The sequence below is a fragment of the Saccoglossus kowalevskii genome, chromosome 11, assembly GCF_978046115.1.
Source record: "Saccoglossus kowalevskii chromosome 11, keSacKowa6.1, whole genome shotgun sequence".
Lineage (NCBI taxonomy): Eukaryota > Metazoa > Hemichordata > Enteropneusta > Harrimaniidae > Saccoglossus > Saccoglossus kowalevskii.
This window is the reverse complement of record NC_140651.1, coordinates 1059252-1080170: the sequence shown is the minus strand read 5'-3', so window position 1 is coordinate 1080170 and position 20919 is coordinate 1059252. Positions and strand designations below refer to the sequence as shown.

Sequence of the window (20919 nt, the reverse complement as noted above, 5' to 3'; positions counted from 1 at the left end):
ATTACTAGATTACAGATGTGACATAATATCCGATAGCCTGAGTGTAGCCGTTTAAAATTACTAGATTACAGATGTGACATAATATCCGATAGTGTAGCCGTTTAAGATTACTAGATTACAGATGTGACATAATATCCGATAGTGTAGCCGTTTAAGATTACTAGATTACAGATGTGACATAATATCCGATAGTGTGGCCGTTTAAAAGTACTAGATTACAGATGTGACATAATATCCGATAGTGTAGCCGTTTAAGATTACTAGATTACAGATGTGACATAATATCCGATAGTGTGGCCGTTTAAGATTACTAGATTACAGCTGTGACATAATATCCGATAGTGTGGCCGTTTAAGATTACTAGATTACATACAGCTGTGACATAATAACCGATAGTGTGGCCGTTTAAAATTACTAGATTACAGATGTTACATAATATCCGATAGTGTAGCCGTTTAAGATTACTAGATTACAGATGTGACATAATATCCGATAGTGTAGCCGTTTAAAATAACTAGATTACAGATGTGACATAATATCCGATAGTGTAGCCGTTTAAGATTACTAGATTACAGATGTGACATAATATCCGATAGTGTGGCCGTTTAAGATTACTAGATTACAGATGTGACATAATATCCGATAGTGTGGCCGTTTAAAATTACTAGATTACAGATGTGACATAATATCCGATAGTGTAGCCGTTTAAGATTACTAGATTACAGATGTGACATAATATCCGATAGCGTGAGTGTAGCCGTTTAAAATTACTAGATTACAGATGTGACATAATATCCGATAGTGTAGCCGTTTAAGATTACTAGATTACAGATGTGACATAATATCCGATAGTGTAGCCGTTTAAGATTACTAGATTACAGATGTGACATAATATCCGATAGTGTGGCCGTTTAAAAGTACTAGATTACAGATGTGACATAATATCCGATAGTGTAGCCGTTTAAGATTACTAGATTACAGATGTGACATAATATCCGATAGTGTGGCCGTTTAAGATTACTAGATTACAGGTGTGACATAATATCCGATAGTGTAGCCGTTTAAGATTACTAGATTACAGATGTGACATAATATCCGATAGTGTAGCCGTTTAAGATTACTAGATTACAGATGTGACATAATATCCGATAGTGTAGCCGTTTAAGATTACTAGATTACAGATGTGACATAATATCCGATAGTGTGGCCGTTTAAAAGTACTAGATTACAGATGTGACATAATATCCGATAGTGTAGCCGTTTAAGATTACTAGATTACAGATGTGACATAATATCCGATAGCCTGAGTGTAGCCGTTTAAAATTACTAGATTACAGATGTGACATAATATCCGATAGTGTGGCCGTTTAAAAGTTCTAGATTACAGATGTGACATAATATCCGATAGTGTAGCCGTTTAAGATTACTAGATTACAGATGTGACATAATATCCGATAGCCTGAGTGTAGCCGTTTAAGATTACTAGATTACAGATGTGACATAATATCCGATAGTGTGGCCGTTTAAGATTACTAGATTACAGATGTGACATAATATCCGATAGTGTGGCCGTTTAAGATTACTAGATTACATACAGCTGTGACATAATATCCGATAGTGTGGCCGTTTAAAAGTACTAGATTACAGATGTGACATAATATCCGATAGTGTAGCCGTTTAAGATTACTAGATTACAGATGTGACATAATATCCGATAGCCTGAGTGTAGCCGTTTAAAATTACTAGATTACAGATGTGACATAATATCCGATAGTGTAGCCGTTTAAGATTACTAGATTACAGATGTGACATAATATCCGATAGCCTGAGTGTAGCCGTTTAAAATTACTAGATTACAGATGTGACATAATATCCGATAGTGTAGCCGTTTAAGATTACTAGATTACAGATGTGACATAATATCCGATAGTGTAGCCGTTTAAGATTACTAGATTACAGATGTGACATAATATCCGATAGTGTGGCCGTTTAAAAAGTACTAGATTACAGATGTGACATAATATCCGATAGTGTAGCCGTTTAAGATTACTAGATTACAGATGTGACATAATATCCGATAGTGTGGCCGTTTAAGATTACTAGATTACAGCTGTGACATAATATCCGATAGTGTGGCCGTTTAAGATTACTAGATTACATACAGCTGTGACATAATAACCGATAGTGTAGCCGTTTAAGATTACTAGATTACAGATGTGACATAATATCCGATAGTGTGGCCGTTTAAAAGTACTAGATTACAGATGTGACATAATATCCGATAGTGTAGCCGTTTAAGATTACTAGATTACAGATGTGACATAATATCCGATAGTGTGGCCGTTTAAGATTACTAGATTACAGCTGTGACATAATATCCGATAGTGTGGCCGTTTAAGATTACTAGATTACATACAGCTGTGACATAATAACCGATAGTGTGGCCGTTTAAAATTACTAGATTACAGATGTTACATAATATCCGATAGTGTAGCCGTTTAAGATTACTAGATTACAGATGTGACATAATATCCGATAGTGTAGCCGTTTAAAATTACTAGATTACAGATGTGACATAATATCCGATAGTGTAGCCGTTTAAGATTACTAGATTACAGATGTGACATAATATCCGATAGTGTGGCCGTTTAAGATTACTAGATTACAGATGTGACATAATATCCGATAGTGTGGCCGTTTAAAATTACTAGATTACAGATGTGACATAATATCCGATAGTGTAGCCGTTTAAGATTACTAGATTACAGATGTGACATAATATCCGATAGCGTGAGTGTAGCCGTTTAAAATTACTAGATTACAGATGTGACATAATATCCGATAGTGTAGCCGTTTAAGATTACTAGATTACAGATGTGACATAATATCCGATAGTGTAGCCGTTTAAGATTACTAGATTACAGATGTGACATAATATCCGATAGTGTGGCCGTTTAAAAGTACTAGATTACAGATGTGACATAATATCCGATAGTGTAGCCGTTTAAGATTACTAGATTACAGATGTGACATAATATCCGATAGTGTGGCCGTTTAAGATTACTAGATTACAGCTGTGACATAATATCCGATAGTGTGGCCGTTTAAGATTACTAGATTACATACAGCTGTGACATAATAACCGATAGTGTGGCCGTTTAAAATTACTAGATTACAGATGTTACATAATATCCGATAGTGTAGCCGTTTAAGATTACTAGATTACAGATGTGACATAATATCCGATAGTGTAGCCGTTTAAAATTACTAGATTACAGATGTGACATAATATCCGATAGTGTAGCCGTTTAAGATTACTAGATTACAGATGTGACATAATATCCGATAGTGTGGCCGTTTAAGATTACTAGATTACAGATGTGACATAATATCCGATAGTGTGGCCGTTTAAAATTACTAGATTACAGATGTGACATAATATCCGATAGTGTAGCCGTTTAAGATTACTAGATTACAGATGTGACATAATATCCGATAGCGTGAGTGTAGCCGTTTAAAATTACTAGATTACAGATGTGACATAATATCCGATAGTGTAGCCGTTTAAGATTACTAGATTACAGATGTGACATAATATCCGATAGTGTAGCCGTTTAAGATTACTAGATTACAGATGTGACATAATATCCGATAGTGTGGCCGTTTAAAAGTACTAGATTACAGATGTGACATAATATCCGATAGTGTAGCCGTTTAAGATTACTAGATTACAGATGTGACATAATATCCGATAGTGTGGCCGTTTAAGATTACTAGATTACAGGTGTGACATAATATCCGATAGTGTAGCCGTTTAAGATTACTAGATTACAGATGTGACATAATATCCGATAGTGTAGCCGTTTAAGATTACTAGATTACAGATGTGACATAATATCCGATAGTGTAGCCGTTTAAGATGACTAGATTACAGATGTGACATAATATCCGATAGTGTGGCCGTTTAAAAGTACTAGATTACAGATGTGACATAATATCCGATAGTGTAGCCGTTTAAGATTACTAGATTACAGATGTGACATAATATCCGATAGCCTGAGTGTAGCCGTTTAAAATTACTAGATTACAGATGTGACATAATATCCGATAGTGTGGCCGTTTAAAAGTACTAGATTACAGATGTGACATAATATCCGATAGTGTAGCCGTTTAAGATTACTAGATTACAGATGTGACATAATATCCGATAGCCTGAGTGTAGCCGTTTAAAATTACTAGATTACAGATGTGACATAATATCCGATAGTGTAGCCGTTTAAAATTACTAGATTACAGATGTGACATAATATCCGATAGTGTAGCCGTTTAAGATTACTAGATTACAGATGTGACATAATATCCGATAGTGTGGCCGTTTAAGATTACTAGATTACATACAGCTGTGACATAATATCCGATAGTGTGGCCGTTTAAAAGTACTAGATTACAGATATGACATAATATCCGATAGTGTAGCCGTTTAAGATTCCTAGATTACAGATGTGACATAATATCCGATAGCCTGAGTGTAGCCGTTTAAAATTACTAGATTACAGATGTGACATAATATCCGATAGTGTAGCCGTTTAAGATTACTAGATTACAGATGTGACATAATATCCGATAGTGTGGCCGTTTAAGATTACTAGATTACAGCTGTGACATAATATCCGATAGTGTGGCCGTTTAAGATTACTAGATTACATACAGCTGTGACATAATAACCGATAGTGTGGCCGTTTAAAATTACTAGATTACAGATGTTACATAATATCCGATAGTGTAGCCGTTTAAGATTACTAGATTACAGATGTGACATAATATCCGATAGTGTAGCCGTTTAAAATTACTAGATTACAGATGTGACATAATATCCGATAGTGTAGCCGTTTAAGATTACTAGATTACAGATGTGACATAATATCCGATAGTGTAGCCGTTTAAGATTACTAGATTACAGATGTGACATAATATCCGATAGTGTAGCCGTTTAAAATTACTAGATTACAGATGTGACATAATATCCGATAGTGTAGCCATTTAAGATTACTAGATTACAGATGTGACATAATATCCGATAGTGTGGCCGTTTAAAATTACTAGATTACAGATGTGACATAATATCCGATAGTGTAGCCGTTTAAGATTACTAGATTACAGATGTGACATAATATCTGATAGTGTGGCCGTTTAAAAGTACTAGATTACAGATGTGACATAATATCCGATAGTGTAGCCGTTTAAGATTACTAGATTACAGATGTGACATAATATCCGATAGTGTGGCCGTTTAAGATTACTAGATTACAGGTGTGACATAATATCCGATAGTGTAGCCGTTTAAGATTACTAGATTACAGATGTGACATAATATCCGATAGTGTAGCCATTTAAGATTACTAGATTACAGATGTGACATAATATCCGATAGTGTAGCCGTTTAAGATTACTAGATTACAGATGTGACATAATATCCGATAGTGTGGCCGTTTAAAAGTACTAGATTACAGATGTGACATAATATCCGATAGTGTGGCCGTTTAAGATTACTAGATTACAGATGTGACATAATATCCGATAGCCTGAGTGTAGCCGTTTAAAATTACTAGATTACAGATGTGACATAATATCCGATAGTGTGGCCGTTTAAAAGTACTAGATTACAGATGTGACATAATATCCGATAGTGTAGCCGTTTAAGATTACTAGATTACAGATGTGACATAATATCCGATAGCCTGAGTGTAGCCGTTTAAAATTACTAGATTACAGATGTGACATAATATCCGATAGTGTAGCCGTTTAAAATTACTAGATTACAGATGTGACATAATATCCGATAGTGTAGCCGTTTAAGATTACTAGATTACAGATGTGACATAATATCCGATAGTGTGGCCGTTTAAGATTACTAGATTACATACAGCTGTGACATAATATCCGATAGTGTGGCCGTTTAAAAGTACTAGATTACAGATGTGACATAATATCCGATAGTGTAGCCGTTTAAGATTACTAGATTACAGATGTGACATAATATCCGATAGCCTGAGTGTAGCCGTTTAAAATTACTAGATTACAGATGTGACATAATATCCGATAGTGTAGCCGTTTAAGATTACTAGATTACAGATGTGACATAATATCCGATAGCCTGAGTGAAGCCGTTTAAAATTACTAGATTACAGATGTGACATAATATCCGATAGTGTAGCCGTTTAAGATTACTAGATTACAGATGTGACATAATATCCGATAGTGTAGCCGTTTAAGATTACTAGATTACAGATGTGACATAATATCCGATAGTGTGGCCGTTTAAAAGTACTAGATTACAGATGTGACATAATATCCGATAGTGTAGCCGTTTAAGATTACTAGATTACAGATGTGACATAATATCCGATAGTGTGGCCGTTTAAGATTACTAGATTACAGCTGTGACATAATATCCGATAGTGTGGCCGTTTAAGATTACTTGATTACATACAGCTGTGACATAATAACCGATAGTGTGGCCGTTTAAAATTACTAGATTACAGATGTTACATAATATCCGATAGTGTAGCCGTTTAAGATTACTAGATTACAGATGTGACATAATATCCGATAGTGTAGCCGTTTAAAATTACTAGATTACAGATGTGACATAATATCCGATAGTGTAGCCGTTTAAGATTACTAGATTACAGATGTGACATAATATCCGATAGTGTGGCCGTTTAAGATTACTAGATTACAGATGTGACATAATATCCGATAGTGTGGCCGTTTAAAATTACTAGATTACAGATGTGACATAATATCCGATAGTGTAGCCGTTTAAGATTACTAGATTACAGATGTGACATAATATCCGATAGCGTGAGTGTAGCCGTTTAAAATTACTAGATTACAGATGTGACATAATATCCGATAGTGTAGCCGTTTAAGATTACTAGATTACAGATGTGACATAATATCCGATAGTGTAGCCGTTTAAGATTACTAGATTACAGATGTGACATAATATCCGATAGTGTGGCCGTTTAAAAGTACTAGATTACAGATGTGACATAATATCCGATAGTGTAGCCGTTTAAGATTACTAGATTACAGATATGACATAATATCCGATAGTGTGGCCGTTTAAGATTACTAGATTACAGGTGTGACATAATATCCGATAGTGTAGCCGTTTAAGATTACTAGATTACAGATGTGACATAATATCCGATAGTGTAGCCGTTTAAGATTACTAGATTACAGATGTGACATAATATCCGATAGTGTAGCCGTTTAAGATTACTAGATTACAGATGTGACATAATATCCGATAGTGTGGCCGTTTAAAAGTACTAGATTACAGATGTGACATAATATCCGATAGTGTAGCCGTTTAAGATTACTAGATTACAGATGTGACATAATATCCGATAGCCTGAGTGTAGCCGTTTAAAATTACTAGATTACAGATGTGACATAATATCCGATAGTGTAGCCGTTTAAAATTACTAGATTACAGATGTGACATAATATCCGATAGTGTAGCCGTTTAAGATTACTAGATTACAGATGTGACATAATATCCGATAGTGTGGCCGTTTAAGATTACTAGATTACATACAGCTGTGACATAATATCCGATAGTGTGGCCGTTTAAAAGTACTAGATTACAGATGTGACATAATATCCGATAGTGTAGCCGTTTAAGATTACTAGATTACAGATGTGACATAATATCCGATAGCCTGAGTGTAGCCGTTTAAAATTACTAGATTACAGATGTGACATAATATCCGATAGTGTAGCCGTTTAAGATTACTAGATTACAGATGTGACATAATATCCGATAGTGTGGCCGTTTAAGATTACTAGATTACAGCTGTGACATAATATCCGATAGTGTGGCCGTTTAAGATTACTAGATTACATACAGCTGTGACATAATAACCGATAGTGTGGCCGTTTAAAATTACTAGATTACAGATGTTACATAATATCCGATAGTGTAGCCGTTTAAGATTACTAGATTACAGATGTGACATAATATCCGATAGTGTAGCCGTTTAAAATTACTAGATTACAGATGTGACATAATATCCGATAGTGTAGCCGTTTAAGATTACTAGATTACAGATGTGACATAATATCCGATAGTGTAGCCGTTTAAGATTACTAGATTACAGATGTGACATAATATCCGATAGTGTAGCCGTTTAAAATTACTAGATTACAGATGTGACATAATATCCGATAGTGTAGCCGTTTAAGATTACTAGATTACAGATGTGACATAATATCCGATAGTGTGGCCGTTTAAAAGTACTAGATTACAGATGTGACATAATATCCGATAGTGTAGCCGTTTAAGATTACTAGATTACAGATGTGACATAATATCCGATAGCCTGAGTGTAGCCGTTTAAAATTACTAGATTACAGATGTGACATAATATCCGATAGTGTAGCCGTTTAAAATTACTAGATTACAGATGTGACATAATATCCGATAGTGTAGCCGTTTAAGATTACTAGATTACAGATGTGACATAATATCCGATAGTGTGGCCGTTTAAGATTACTAGATTACATACAGCTGTGACATAATATCCGATAGTGTAGCCGTTTAAGATTACTAGATTACAGATGTGACATAATATCCGATAGCCTGAGTGTAGCCGTTTAAAATTACTAGATTACAGATGTGACATAATATCCGATAGTGTAGCCGTTTAAGATTACTAGATTACAGATGTGACATAATATCCGATAGTGTGGCCGTTTAAAATTACTAGATTACAGATGTGACATAATATCCGATAGTGTGGCCGTTTAAAATTACTAGATTACAGATGTGACATAATATCCGATAGTGTGGCCGTTTAAGATTACAACAACGTATTAAAAAAACAGGATGCGGTACAGTCGAGTCAGTCGGCAATAGTTTAACTATTTACGCGTCTCGCGCTTTACGATGACATTGACGCAATTACTCACTTTGGTTTCACTCTTTGCCGTCCAATTAAGTAGAGCTGCAGGATACTTGAATGCTCTTAAATTACTGGTCTGGCATTATACCGTCTGACATGTCATCTTATCAGACCCATTACAACGATTAACATATGTTTAATTAATACCACAGTCATCACAGTTCATAACACACAAGTAACAAACACGTGACCATGTTTGAATTCATGTTTTATTTCACAGCTGACATGTCTATACGTTATATATTGAAATATACGCTCAGTATTTATATATAAATCAATAAACTGCTTATCTGTGGTAATATTGACTAACTTATGAATAAGAAAATCATAAACTTAAAACCTCGCCCAGTAATAAGTAAAAGTTTGGCTAACTGTTAATTGAACATTGAGTTATAATTTGTGGGTGGCGTCTAAAATATGGGCGTGGTCATTTTTGTAACACGATGTTTTCGTAACTCCAACAACTCAGCATCTCTAACCACATTAATGCTAAATTATAAACATGATGTCAACTCGTACGCTGGTTACGTTATTGGGATTATAAACAGAGGCGGTGGCACGACATTTTGCATGAGGGACGAGATCTGAAATCTAGACCCTCTGAAACGCTATTTCCTGCATTTTGAGGGGGAAATTTTGCTGACACAAATGGTTTCAGCTTGATTGGAGGGGGGTGACGCCCCCAACATTTTTCGGGTGGGCGACTGCCCCCTATTCTGTTCCGCCGCCACTGATAAAAAACAAACGAAAACAATGCACAAAATGTTTGGCTGTATTAACATTGCGTGTGTGTACACCAGGACAGATTTCTAGCTATCCTGATTCTGCTGCCCTCTGCGGCGTATGTCGGAATGTCGGTAGAAGCTTTCTCATAATTGTTTGTAGCGTTGCTCATAAATTACAGGAAAATGTTAATTAATTTATTTATTATGTACAACCATAGAGCTAAAGCTCCATGCTAACGACATATTTACGTATGTTACAGTAGCGTATTTTAAGAAAAATCGCCAAATATTATTCAAAACTTCCATGAAAACCAATGGTAAAAACAAAAATGCAAAATCTCTATATTAGTCAGGGACACAATTTATTGCAAAATGAAAACATCCTGTGTACGAATATTTTCATAATGAGTAAAGTTTAATTATGGGGTATAAATAAATGTTATTTGTAATATTTGACCTTTGACATATAAAGTATTATTATACATCTGTAAGTTACAGCGTGCTGTAATTTTGTGGCATTGCACTGCGTATTTTCATCCTACCAGGAATTGGGAGGAAAAGATGTATAATAATAAGGTTAGGACGAGGATACCGCAAAGTATGCACTCAGACAGTACGCCGTCACATCGACATCCGCTGCGCGTCCGTCGATACTCCCGCTGTACTGTCTTCGTGAATACTTTTCGGTGTCCTCGTAAAAACCTGATAGTATGTGCCATATACTAAATGCAATTACGATATTCGCAAGATAACATTTTTGTTAATTGTGTCGAGAAGGTTGCGAAATAGTATTCGAAACCGCGTTGCATGACGGGATTTTAGGCTGTCCAAATTTTAAATAAATTACTCTCTGAACAGCGAATTCTAATACGTATACTCGTGAACGCCGTAACTACTAATTTCGATTTTTAGCTCATTTTACTACATATGTTAAAGACCAACACCTCTTTGAAACAGAAATAGAAATTGCAACTAATAGTCTAATTTAGTCCCACGGTTATTGCCATGTCGTTAAAATCGTCTAAAATAGCAATTTTCTTTTATTGATGATTTGAAAAGACTCTTTTTGAAGCTTGTTACACGTTACACGCCTTGAAGTAACGAGAATTGCTGCGACTTGATAATTCATCTAATGTGTATTTTTTTGACATCAGTTCACATGATCCAATGTTATCTACAAAATTGAAACTGATACATGTATGATGCGATAGACAGCGATGGGCACATTGTATCATACTGCCTTCAGTGAATGTCTGTAATATTGCACTGTTAGTCATCGCCAAACCATACTCGCCTTCTTGATGAAATAACGCGTATCTGTAACCACTAGAACGGAATACATCAGATTTGCCTGCAAGGCAAATATAACAAAAGATTAGATGTGGCGTCAATAGATCTTCTTACTTCGATATTTAAGATATGGGCAACTGGCGCCTCTACACCTTCGCTGTTGAAATATGGCCTACCGTAGTCATTACCCCGTGTTTTTTTAGTATAATTCCTGCCGGAGTGTCTAACCAGTGACTTTGAGGGTATGCATAGCCTCTACCTGATGGTATTCAAGATATGCCTTACCATAACCTCGATTATTCATTTGATACTGCCACCACAAATACATTAAAATAAAATATGAAACAATGTCAGGTATCAATATCACAAGCATAAGTAATGGTGAATACAATATATGACGCATAAAGAACTTTCGACTACGCGTGTGTAACATAAACCTCCGACTAGACATAGGTAACATAAACCTCCGACTACGCATATGTAACACAAACCTCCGACTACGCATATGTAACATAAACCTCCGACTACACATATGTAACTTAAACCTCCGACTACGGATATGTAACATAAACCTCCGACTACACATATGTAACATAAACCTTCGACTTCGCATGTGTAACATAAACCTCCGACTAGACATAGGTAACATAAACATCCGACTACGCATATGTAACATAAACATCCGACTACGCATATGTAACATAAACCTCCGACTAGACATAGGTAATATAAACCTCCGACTACACATATGTAACATAAACCTCCGACTAGACATAGGTAACATAAACCTCCGACTACGCATATGTAACACAACCCTCCGACTACGCATATGTAACATAAACCTGCGACTAGACATAGGTAACATAAACCTCCGACTACGCATATGTAACACAAACCTCCGACTACGCATATGTAACATAAACCTCCGACAACACATATGTAACATAAACATCCGACTACGCATATGTAACATAAACCTACGACTACGCATGTGTAACATAAACCTCCGACTAGACATAGGTAACATAAACATCCGACTACGCATATGTAACATAAACATCCGACTACGCATATGTAACATAAACCTCCGACTAGACATAGGTAACATAAACCTCCGACTACGCATATGTAACATAAACCTCCGACTACGCATATGTAACATAAACCTCCGACTACGCATATGTAACATAAACCTCCGACTACGCATATGTAACATAAACATCCGACTACGCATATGTAACATAAACCTCCGACTACGCATATGTAACATAAACCTCCGACTACGCATATGTAACATAAACCTCCGACTACGCATATGTAACATAAACCTCCGACTAGACATAGGTAACATAAACATCCGACTACGCATATGTAACATAAACATCCGACTACGCATATGTAACATAAACCTCCGACTAGACATAGGTAACATAAACCTCCGACTACGCATATGTAACATAAACCTCCGACTACGCATGTGTAACATAAACCTCCGACTAGACATAGGTAACATAAACATCCGACTACGCATATGTAACATAAACATCCGACTACGCATATGTAACATAAACCTCCGACTAGACATAGGTAACATAAACCTCCGACTACGCATATGTAACATAAACCTCCGACTACGCATGTGTAACATAAACCTCCGACTACGCATATGTAACATAAACCTCCGACTACGCATATGTAACATAAACATCCGACTACGCATATGTAACATAAACCTCCGACTACGCATATGTAACATAAACCTCCGACTACGCATATGTAACATAAACCTCCGACTACACATATGTAACATAAACCTCCGACTACGCATATGTAACATAAACCTCCGACTACAAATTGGAAACATAAACCTCCTACTACGCATATGTAACAGAAACCTCCGACTACGCATATGTAACATAAACCTCCGACTAGACATAGGAAACATAAACCTCCGACTACGCATATGTAACACAAACCTCCGACTACGCATATGTAACATAAACCTCCGACTAGACATAGGTAACACAAACCTCCGACTACGCATAGGTAACATAAACATCCGACTACGCATATGTAACATAAACATCCGACTACGCATATGTAACATAAACCTCCGACTAGACATAGGTAATATAAACCTCCGACTACACATATGTAACATAAACCTCCGACTAGACATAGGTAACATAAACCTCCGACTACGCATATGTAACACAACCCTCCGACTACGCATATGTAACATAAACCTGCGACTAGACATAGGTAACATAAACCTCCGACTACGCATATGTAACATAAACCTCCGACTACGCATATGTAACATAAACCTCCGACTAAAAATTGGAAACATAAACCTCCGACTACGCATATGTAACACAAACCTCCGACTACGCATATGTAACATAAACCTCCGACTAGACATAGGTAACATAAACCTCCGACTACGCATATGTAACACAAACCTCCGACTACGCATATGTAACATAAACCTCCGACTAGACATAGGTAACATAAACCTCCGACTACGCATATGTAACATTAATCTCCGACTAGACATAGGTAACATAAACCTCCGACTACGCATATGTAACATAAACCTCCGACTAGACATAGGTAACATAAACCTCCGACTACGCATATGTAACACAAACCTCCGACTACGCATATGTAACATAAACCTCCGACTAGACATAGGTAACACAAACCTCCGACTACGCATATGTAACATAAACCTCCGACTACAAATTGGAAACATAAACCTCCGACTACGCATATGTAACACAAACCTCCGACTACGCATATGTAACATAAACCTCCGACTAGACATAGGTAACATAAACCTCCGACTACGCATATGTAACACAAACCTCCGACTACGCATATGTAACATAAACCTCCGACTACAAATTGGAAACATAAACCTCCGACTACGCATATGTAACACAAACCTCCGACTACGCATATGTAACATAAACCTCCGACTAGACATAGGTAACATAAACCTCCGACTACGCATATGTAACATAAACCTCCGACTAGACATAGGTAACATAAACCTCCGACTACACATATGTAACATAAACCTCCGACTACACATATGTAACATAAACCTCCGACTACACATATGTAACATAAACCTCCGACTACGCGTGTGTAACATAAACCTCCGACTAGACATAGGTAACATAAACCTCCGACTACGCATATGTAACACAAACCTCCGACTACGCATATGTAACATAAACCTCCGACTACACATATGTAACATAAAACCTCCGACTACACATATGTAACATAAACCTCCGACTACGCATGTGTAACATAAACCTCCGACTAGACATAGGTAACATAAACATCCGACTACGCATATGTAACATAAACCTCCGACTAGACATAGGTAACATAAACCTCCGACTACGCATATGTAACATAAACCTCCAACTAGACATAGGTAACATAAACCTCCGACTACGCATATGTAACACAAACCTCCGACTACGCATATGTAACATAAACCTCCGACTACACATAGGAAACATAAACCTCCGACTACGCATATGTAACACAAACCTCCGACTACGCACATGTAACATAAACCTCCGACTAGACATAGGTAACATAAACCTCCGACTACGCATATGTAACATAAACCTCCGACTACACATAGGAAACATAAACCTCCGACTACGCATATGTAACACAACCCTCCGACTACGCATATGTAACATAAACCTGCGACTAGACATAGGTAACATAAACCTCCGACTACGCATATGTAACACAAACCTCCGACTACGGATATGTAACATAAACCTCCGACTACACATATGTAACATAAACCTCCGACTACGCATATGTAACATAAACCTCCGACTACGCATATGTAACATAAACCTCCGACTACGCATATGTAACATAAACCTCCGACTAGACATAGGTAACAAAAACCTCCGACTACGCATATGTAACATAAACCTCCGACTACACATAGGAAACATAAACCTCCGACTACGCATAAGTAACACAAACCTCCGACTACGCATATGAAACATAAACCTCCGACTAGACATTTTGTATGAAAACATTCTCTCCCATTCCGTTAATGTGTCCGTTTTGTATAAAACATTCTCTCCCATTCCGTTAATGTGTCCGTTTTGTATGAACACATTCTTTCCCATTCCGTTAATGTGTCCGTTTTGTATAAAAACATTCTCTCCCATTCCGTTAATGTGTCCGTTTAGCATGAAAACATTCTCTCCCATTCCGTTAATGTGTCCGTTTTGTATAAAACATTCTCTCACATTCCGTTAATGTGTCTGTTTTGTATGAAAACATTCTCACACATTCCGTTAATGTGTCTGTTTTGTATGAAAACATTCTCTCACATTCAGTTAATGTGTCCGTTTTGTATAAAACATTCTCTCCCATTCCGTTAATGTGTCCGTTTTGTATGAAAACATTCTCTCACATTCCGTTAATGTGTCCGTTTTGTATGAAAACATTCTCTCCCATTCCGTTAATGTGTCCGTTTTCTATGAAACATTCTCTCCCATACCGTTAATGTGTCCGTTTTGTATGAAAACTTTCTCTCCCATTCCGTTAATGTGTCCGTTTTGTATGAAAACATTCTTTCCTATTCCGTTAATGTTTCCGTTTTGTATGAAAACATTCTCTCCCATTCCGTTAATGTGTCCGTTTTGTATGAAAACATCCTCTCCCATTCCGTAAATGTGTCCCTTTTATATGAAAACATTCTCTCCCATTCCGTTAATGTGTCTGTTTTGTATGAAAACATTCTCCCACATTCCGTTAATGTGTCCGTTTTGTATGAAAACATTCTCCACATTCCGTTAATGTGTCCGTTTTGTATGAAAACATTCTCCCACATTCCGTTAATGTGTCCGTTTTGTATGAAAACATTCTTTTCCATTCCGTTAATGTGTCTGTTTTGTATGAAACATTCTCTCCCATTCCGTTAATGTGTCCGTTTTGTATGAAACATTCTCTCCCATTCCGTTAACGTGTCCGTTTTGTATGAAAACATTTTCTCCCATTCCGTTAATGTGTCCGTTTTGTATGAAAACATCCTCTCCCATTCCGTTAATGTGTCCGTTTTGTATGAAAACATTCTCTCCCATTCCGTTAATGTGTTCGTTTTGTATGAAAACATTCTCTCTCATTCCGTTAATGTTTCCGTTTTGTAGGAAAACATTCTCTCTCATTCCGTTAATGTTTCCGTTTTGTATGAAATACTTCTCTCCCATTCCGTTAATGTGTCCGTTTTGTATAAAACATTCTCTCCCATTCCGTTAATGTGTCCGTTTTGTATGAAAACTTTCTCTCCCATTCCGTTAATGTGTCTGATTCGTATGAAAACATCCTCTCCCATTCCGTTAATGTGTCCGTTTTGTATGAAAACATTCTCTCACATTCCGTTAATGTGTCCGTTTTGTATGAAAACATCCTCTCCCATTCCGTTAATGTGTCCGTTTTGTATGAAAACATTCTCTCCCATTCCGTTAATGTGTCCGTTTTGTATGAAAATGTTCTCTCCCATTCCGTTAATGTGTCCGTTTTGTATGAAAACATTCTCTCCCATTCCGTTAATGTGTTCGTTTTGTATGAAAACATTCTCTCCTATTCCGTTAATGTGTCCGTTTTGTATGAAAACATTCTGTCCCATTCCGTTAATGCGTCCGTTTTGTATGAAAACATTCTCTCCCATTCCGTTAATGTGTCCGTTTTATATGAAAACATTCTCTCCCATTCCGTTAATGTGTCCGTTTTGTATGAAAACATTCTCTCCCATTCCGTTAATGTGTCCGTTTTCTATGAAAACATTCTCTTCCATTCCGTTAATGTGTCCGTTTTGTATAAAACATTCTGTCCCATTCCGTTAATGTGTCCGTTTTGTATAAAAACATTCTCTCCCATTCCGTTAATGTGTCCGTTTTGTATAAAACATTCTCTCCCATTCCGTTAATGTGTCCGTTTTGTATAAAAACATTCTCTCCCATTCCGTTAATGTGTCCGTTGTGTATGAAACATTCTCTCCCATTCCGTTAATGTGTCCGTTTGTATGAAAACATTCTCTTCCATTCCGTTAATGTGTCCGTTTTGTATAAAACATTCTCTCCCATTCCGTTAATGTGTCCGTTTTGTATAAAATCATTCTCCGCCATTCCGTTAATGTGTCCGTTTTGTATGAAAACATTCTCTCCCATTCCGTTAATGTGTCCGTTTTGTATGAAAACATTCTCTCCCATTCCGTTAATGTGTCCGTTTTGTATAAAACATTCTCGACCACTCCGTTAATGCGTCCGTTTTATATGAAAACATTCTCTCCCATTCCGTCAATGTGTCCGTTTGTATGAAAACATTCTCTACCATTCCGTTAATGTGTCTGTTTTGTATGAAACATTCTCTCCCATTCACTCACATTCCGTTAATGTGTCCGTTTTGTATGGAAACATTCTCTCCCATTCCATTAATTTGTCCGTTTAGTATGAAAACATTCTCTCACATTCCGTTAATGTGTCTGTTTTGTATAAAAACATTCTCCCACATTCCGTTAATGTGTCCGTTTTGTATGAAAACATTCTGTCCCATTCCGTTAATGCGTCCGTTTTGTATGAAAACATTCTCTCCCATTCCGTTAATGTGTCCGCTTTATATGAAAACATTCTCTCCCATTCCGTTAATGTGTCCGTTTTGTATGAAAACATTCTCTCCCATTCCGTTAATGTGTCCGTTTTCTATGAAAACATTCTGTCACATTCCGTTAATGTGTCCGTTTTGTATAAAACATTCTCTTCCATTCCGTTAATGTGTCCGTTTTGTATAAAACATTCTCTCCCATTCCGTTAATGTGTCCGTTTTGTATAAAAACATTCTCTCCCATTCCGTTAATGTGTCCGTTTTGTATAAAACATTCTCTCCCATTCCGTTAATGTGTCCGTTTTGTATAAAAACATTCTCTCCCATTCCGTCAATGTGTCCGTTTTGTATAAAACATTCTCTCCCATTCCTTTAATGTGTCCGTTTGTATGAAAACATTCTCTTCCATTCCGTTAATGTGTCCGTTTTGTATAAAACATTCTCTCCCATTCCGTTAATGTGTCCGTTTTGTATAAAAACATTCTCTCCCATTCCGTTAATGTGTCCGTTTTCTATAAAACATTCTCTCCCATTCCGTTAATGTGTCCGTTTTGTATAAAAACATTCTCTCCCATTCCGTTAATGTGTCCGTTGTGTATGAAACATTCTCTCCCATTCCGTTAATGTGTCCGTTTGTATGAAAACATTCTCTTCCATTCCGTTAATGTGTCCGTTTTGTATAAAACATTCTCTCCCATTCCGTTAATGTGTCCGTTTTGTATAAAATCATTCTCCGCCATTCCGTTAATGTGTCCGTTTTGTATGAGAACATTCTCTCCCATTCCGTTAATGTGTCCGTTTTGTATGAAAACATTCTCTCCCATTCCGTTAATGTGTCCGTTTTGTATAAAACATTCTCGACCACTCCGTTAATGCGTCCGTTTTATATGAAAACATTCTCTCCCATTCCGTCAATGTGTCCGTTTGTATGAAAACATTCTCTACCATTCCGTTAATGTGTCTGTTTTGTATGAAACATTCTCTCCCATTCACTCACATTCCGTTAATGTGTCCGTTTTGTATGGAAACATTCTCTCCCATTCCATTAATTTGTCCGTTTAGTATGAAAACATTCTCTCACATTCCGTTAATGTGTCTGTTTTGTATGAAAACATTCTCCCACATTCCGTTAATGTGTCCGTTTTATATGAAAACATTCTCTCCCATTCCGTTAATGTGTCTGTTTTATATGAAAACATTCTTCCACATTCCGTTAATGTGTCCGTTTTGTATGAAAACATTTTTTCCCATTCCGTTAATGTGTCCGTTTTGTATGAAAACATTCTCTCCCATTCCGTTAATGTGTCTGCTTTGTATGAAAACATTCTCTCCCATTCCGTTAATGTGTCTGTTTTATATGAAAACATTCTTCCACATTCCGTTAATGTGTCCGTTTTGTATGAAAACATTTTTTCCCATTCCGTTAATGTGTCCGTTTTGTATGAAAACATTCTCACACATTCCGTTAATGTGTCCGTTTTATTTGAAAACATTCTCTCCCATTCCGTTAATGTGTCCGTTTTGAATGAACATTCTCTCACATTCCGTTAATGTGTCTGTTTTGAATGAAACATTCTCTCACATTCCGTTAATGTGTCCGTTTTGTATGAAAACATTCTCTCCCATTCCGTTAATGTGTCCGTTTTGTATGAAAACATTCTCTCCCATTCCGTTAATGTGTCCGTTTTGTATGAAAACATTCTCTCCTATTCCGTTAATGTGTCTGTTTTATATGAAAACATGCTCTCCTATTCCGTTAATGTGTCTGTTTTATATGAAAACATTCTCTCCCATTCCGTTAATGTGTCTGTTTTATATGAAAATATTCTCTCCCATTCCGTTAATGTGTCCGCTTTGTATGAAAACATTCTCTCCCATTCCGTTAATATGTCCGTTTTGTATAAAACATTCTCTCCCATTCCGTTAATGTGTCCGTTTTGTATGAAAACATTCTCTCCCATTCCGTTAATGTGTCTGTTTTATATGAAAACATTCTCTCCCATTCCGTTAATGTGTCTGTTTTATATGAAAACATTCTCTCCCATTCCGTAAATGTGTCTGTTTTATAAGAAAACATTCTCTCCCATTCCGTTAATGTGTCTGTTTTATATGAAAACATTCTCTCCCATTCCGTTAATGTGTCCGTTTTGCATGAAAACATTCTTTCCCATTCCGTTAATGCGTCCGTTTTGTATGAAAACATTCTCTCCCATTCCGTTAATGTGTCCGCTTTGTATGAAAACATTCTCTCCCATTCCGTAAATGTGTCCCTTTTATATGAAAACATTCTCTCCCATTCCGTTAATGTGTCTGTTTTGTATGAAAACATTCTCCCACATTCCGTTAATGTGTCCGTTTTGTATAAAACATTCTCCCACATTCCGTTAATGTGTCTGTTTTGTATGAAAACATTCTCTCACATTCCGTTAATGTGTCCGTTTTGTATGAAAACATTCTCTCCCATTCCGTTAATGTGTCCGCTTTGTATGAAAACATTCTCTCCCATTCCGTTAATATGTCCGTTTTGTATAAAACATTCTCTCCCATTCCGTAAATGTGTCCCTTTTATATGAAAACATTCTCTCCCATTCCGTTAATGTGTCTGTTTTGTATGAAAACATTCTCCCACATTCCGTTAATGTGTCCGTTTTGTATGAAAACATTCTCCCACATTCCGTTAATGTGTCCGTTTTGTATGAAAACATTCTCCCACATTCCGTCAATGTGTCAGTTTTGTATGAAAACATTCTTTCGCATTCCGTTAATGTGTCCGTTTTGTATAAAACATTCTCTCCCATTCCGTTAATGTGTCCGTTTTATATGAAAACATTCTGTCACATTCCGTTAATGTGTCCGTTTTGTATAAAACATTCTCTCCCATTCCGTTAATGTGTCCGTTTTGTATAAAACATTCTCTCCCATTCCGTTAATATGTCAATTTTGTATGAAACATTCTGTCACATTCCGTTAATATGTCAATTTTGTATGAAACATTCTCTCCCATTCCGTTAATGTGTCCGTTTTGTATGAAACATTCTCTCCCTTTCCGTTAATATGTCAATTTTGTATGAAACATTCTCTCCCATTCCGTTAATGTGTCCGTTTTGTATGAAAACATTCTCTCCCATTCCGTTAATGTGGCCGTTTTGTAAGAAACATTCTCTCCCATTCCGTTAATGTGTCCGTTTTGTATGAAACATTCTCTCCCATTCCGTTAATGTGTCTGTTTTGTATGAAACATTCTCTCCCATTCCGTTAATGTGGCCCATTAAACC

The 20919-nt window shown here is 36.6% G+C and overlaps 1 protein-coding gene across 1 annotated transcript in view; it reads right to left on the bottom strand.

Annotated features, from left to right (window-relative positions):
* Positions 1-10694: 10694 nt before the first annotated feature.
* The window catches only part of LOC102800450 (CUB and sushi domain-containing protein 1-like), a 54463-nt gene continuing 44238 nt past the window's right edge, over positions 10695-20919 (bottom strand). Inside the window, exon 14 of the mRNA XM_085505556.1 lies at positions 10695-11048. Coding sequence (XP_085361682.1) covers positions 10774-11048 — 275 coding nt within the window. The 3' untranslated portion in view covers positions 10695-10773. The remainder of the gene's footprint in view (positions 11049-20919) is intronic.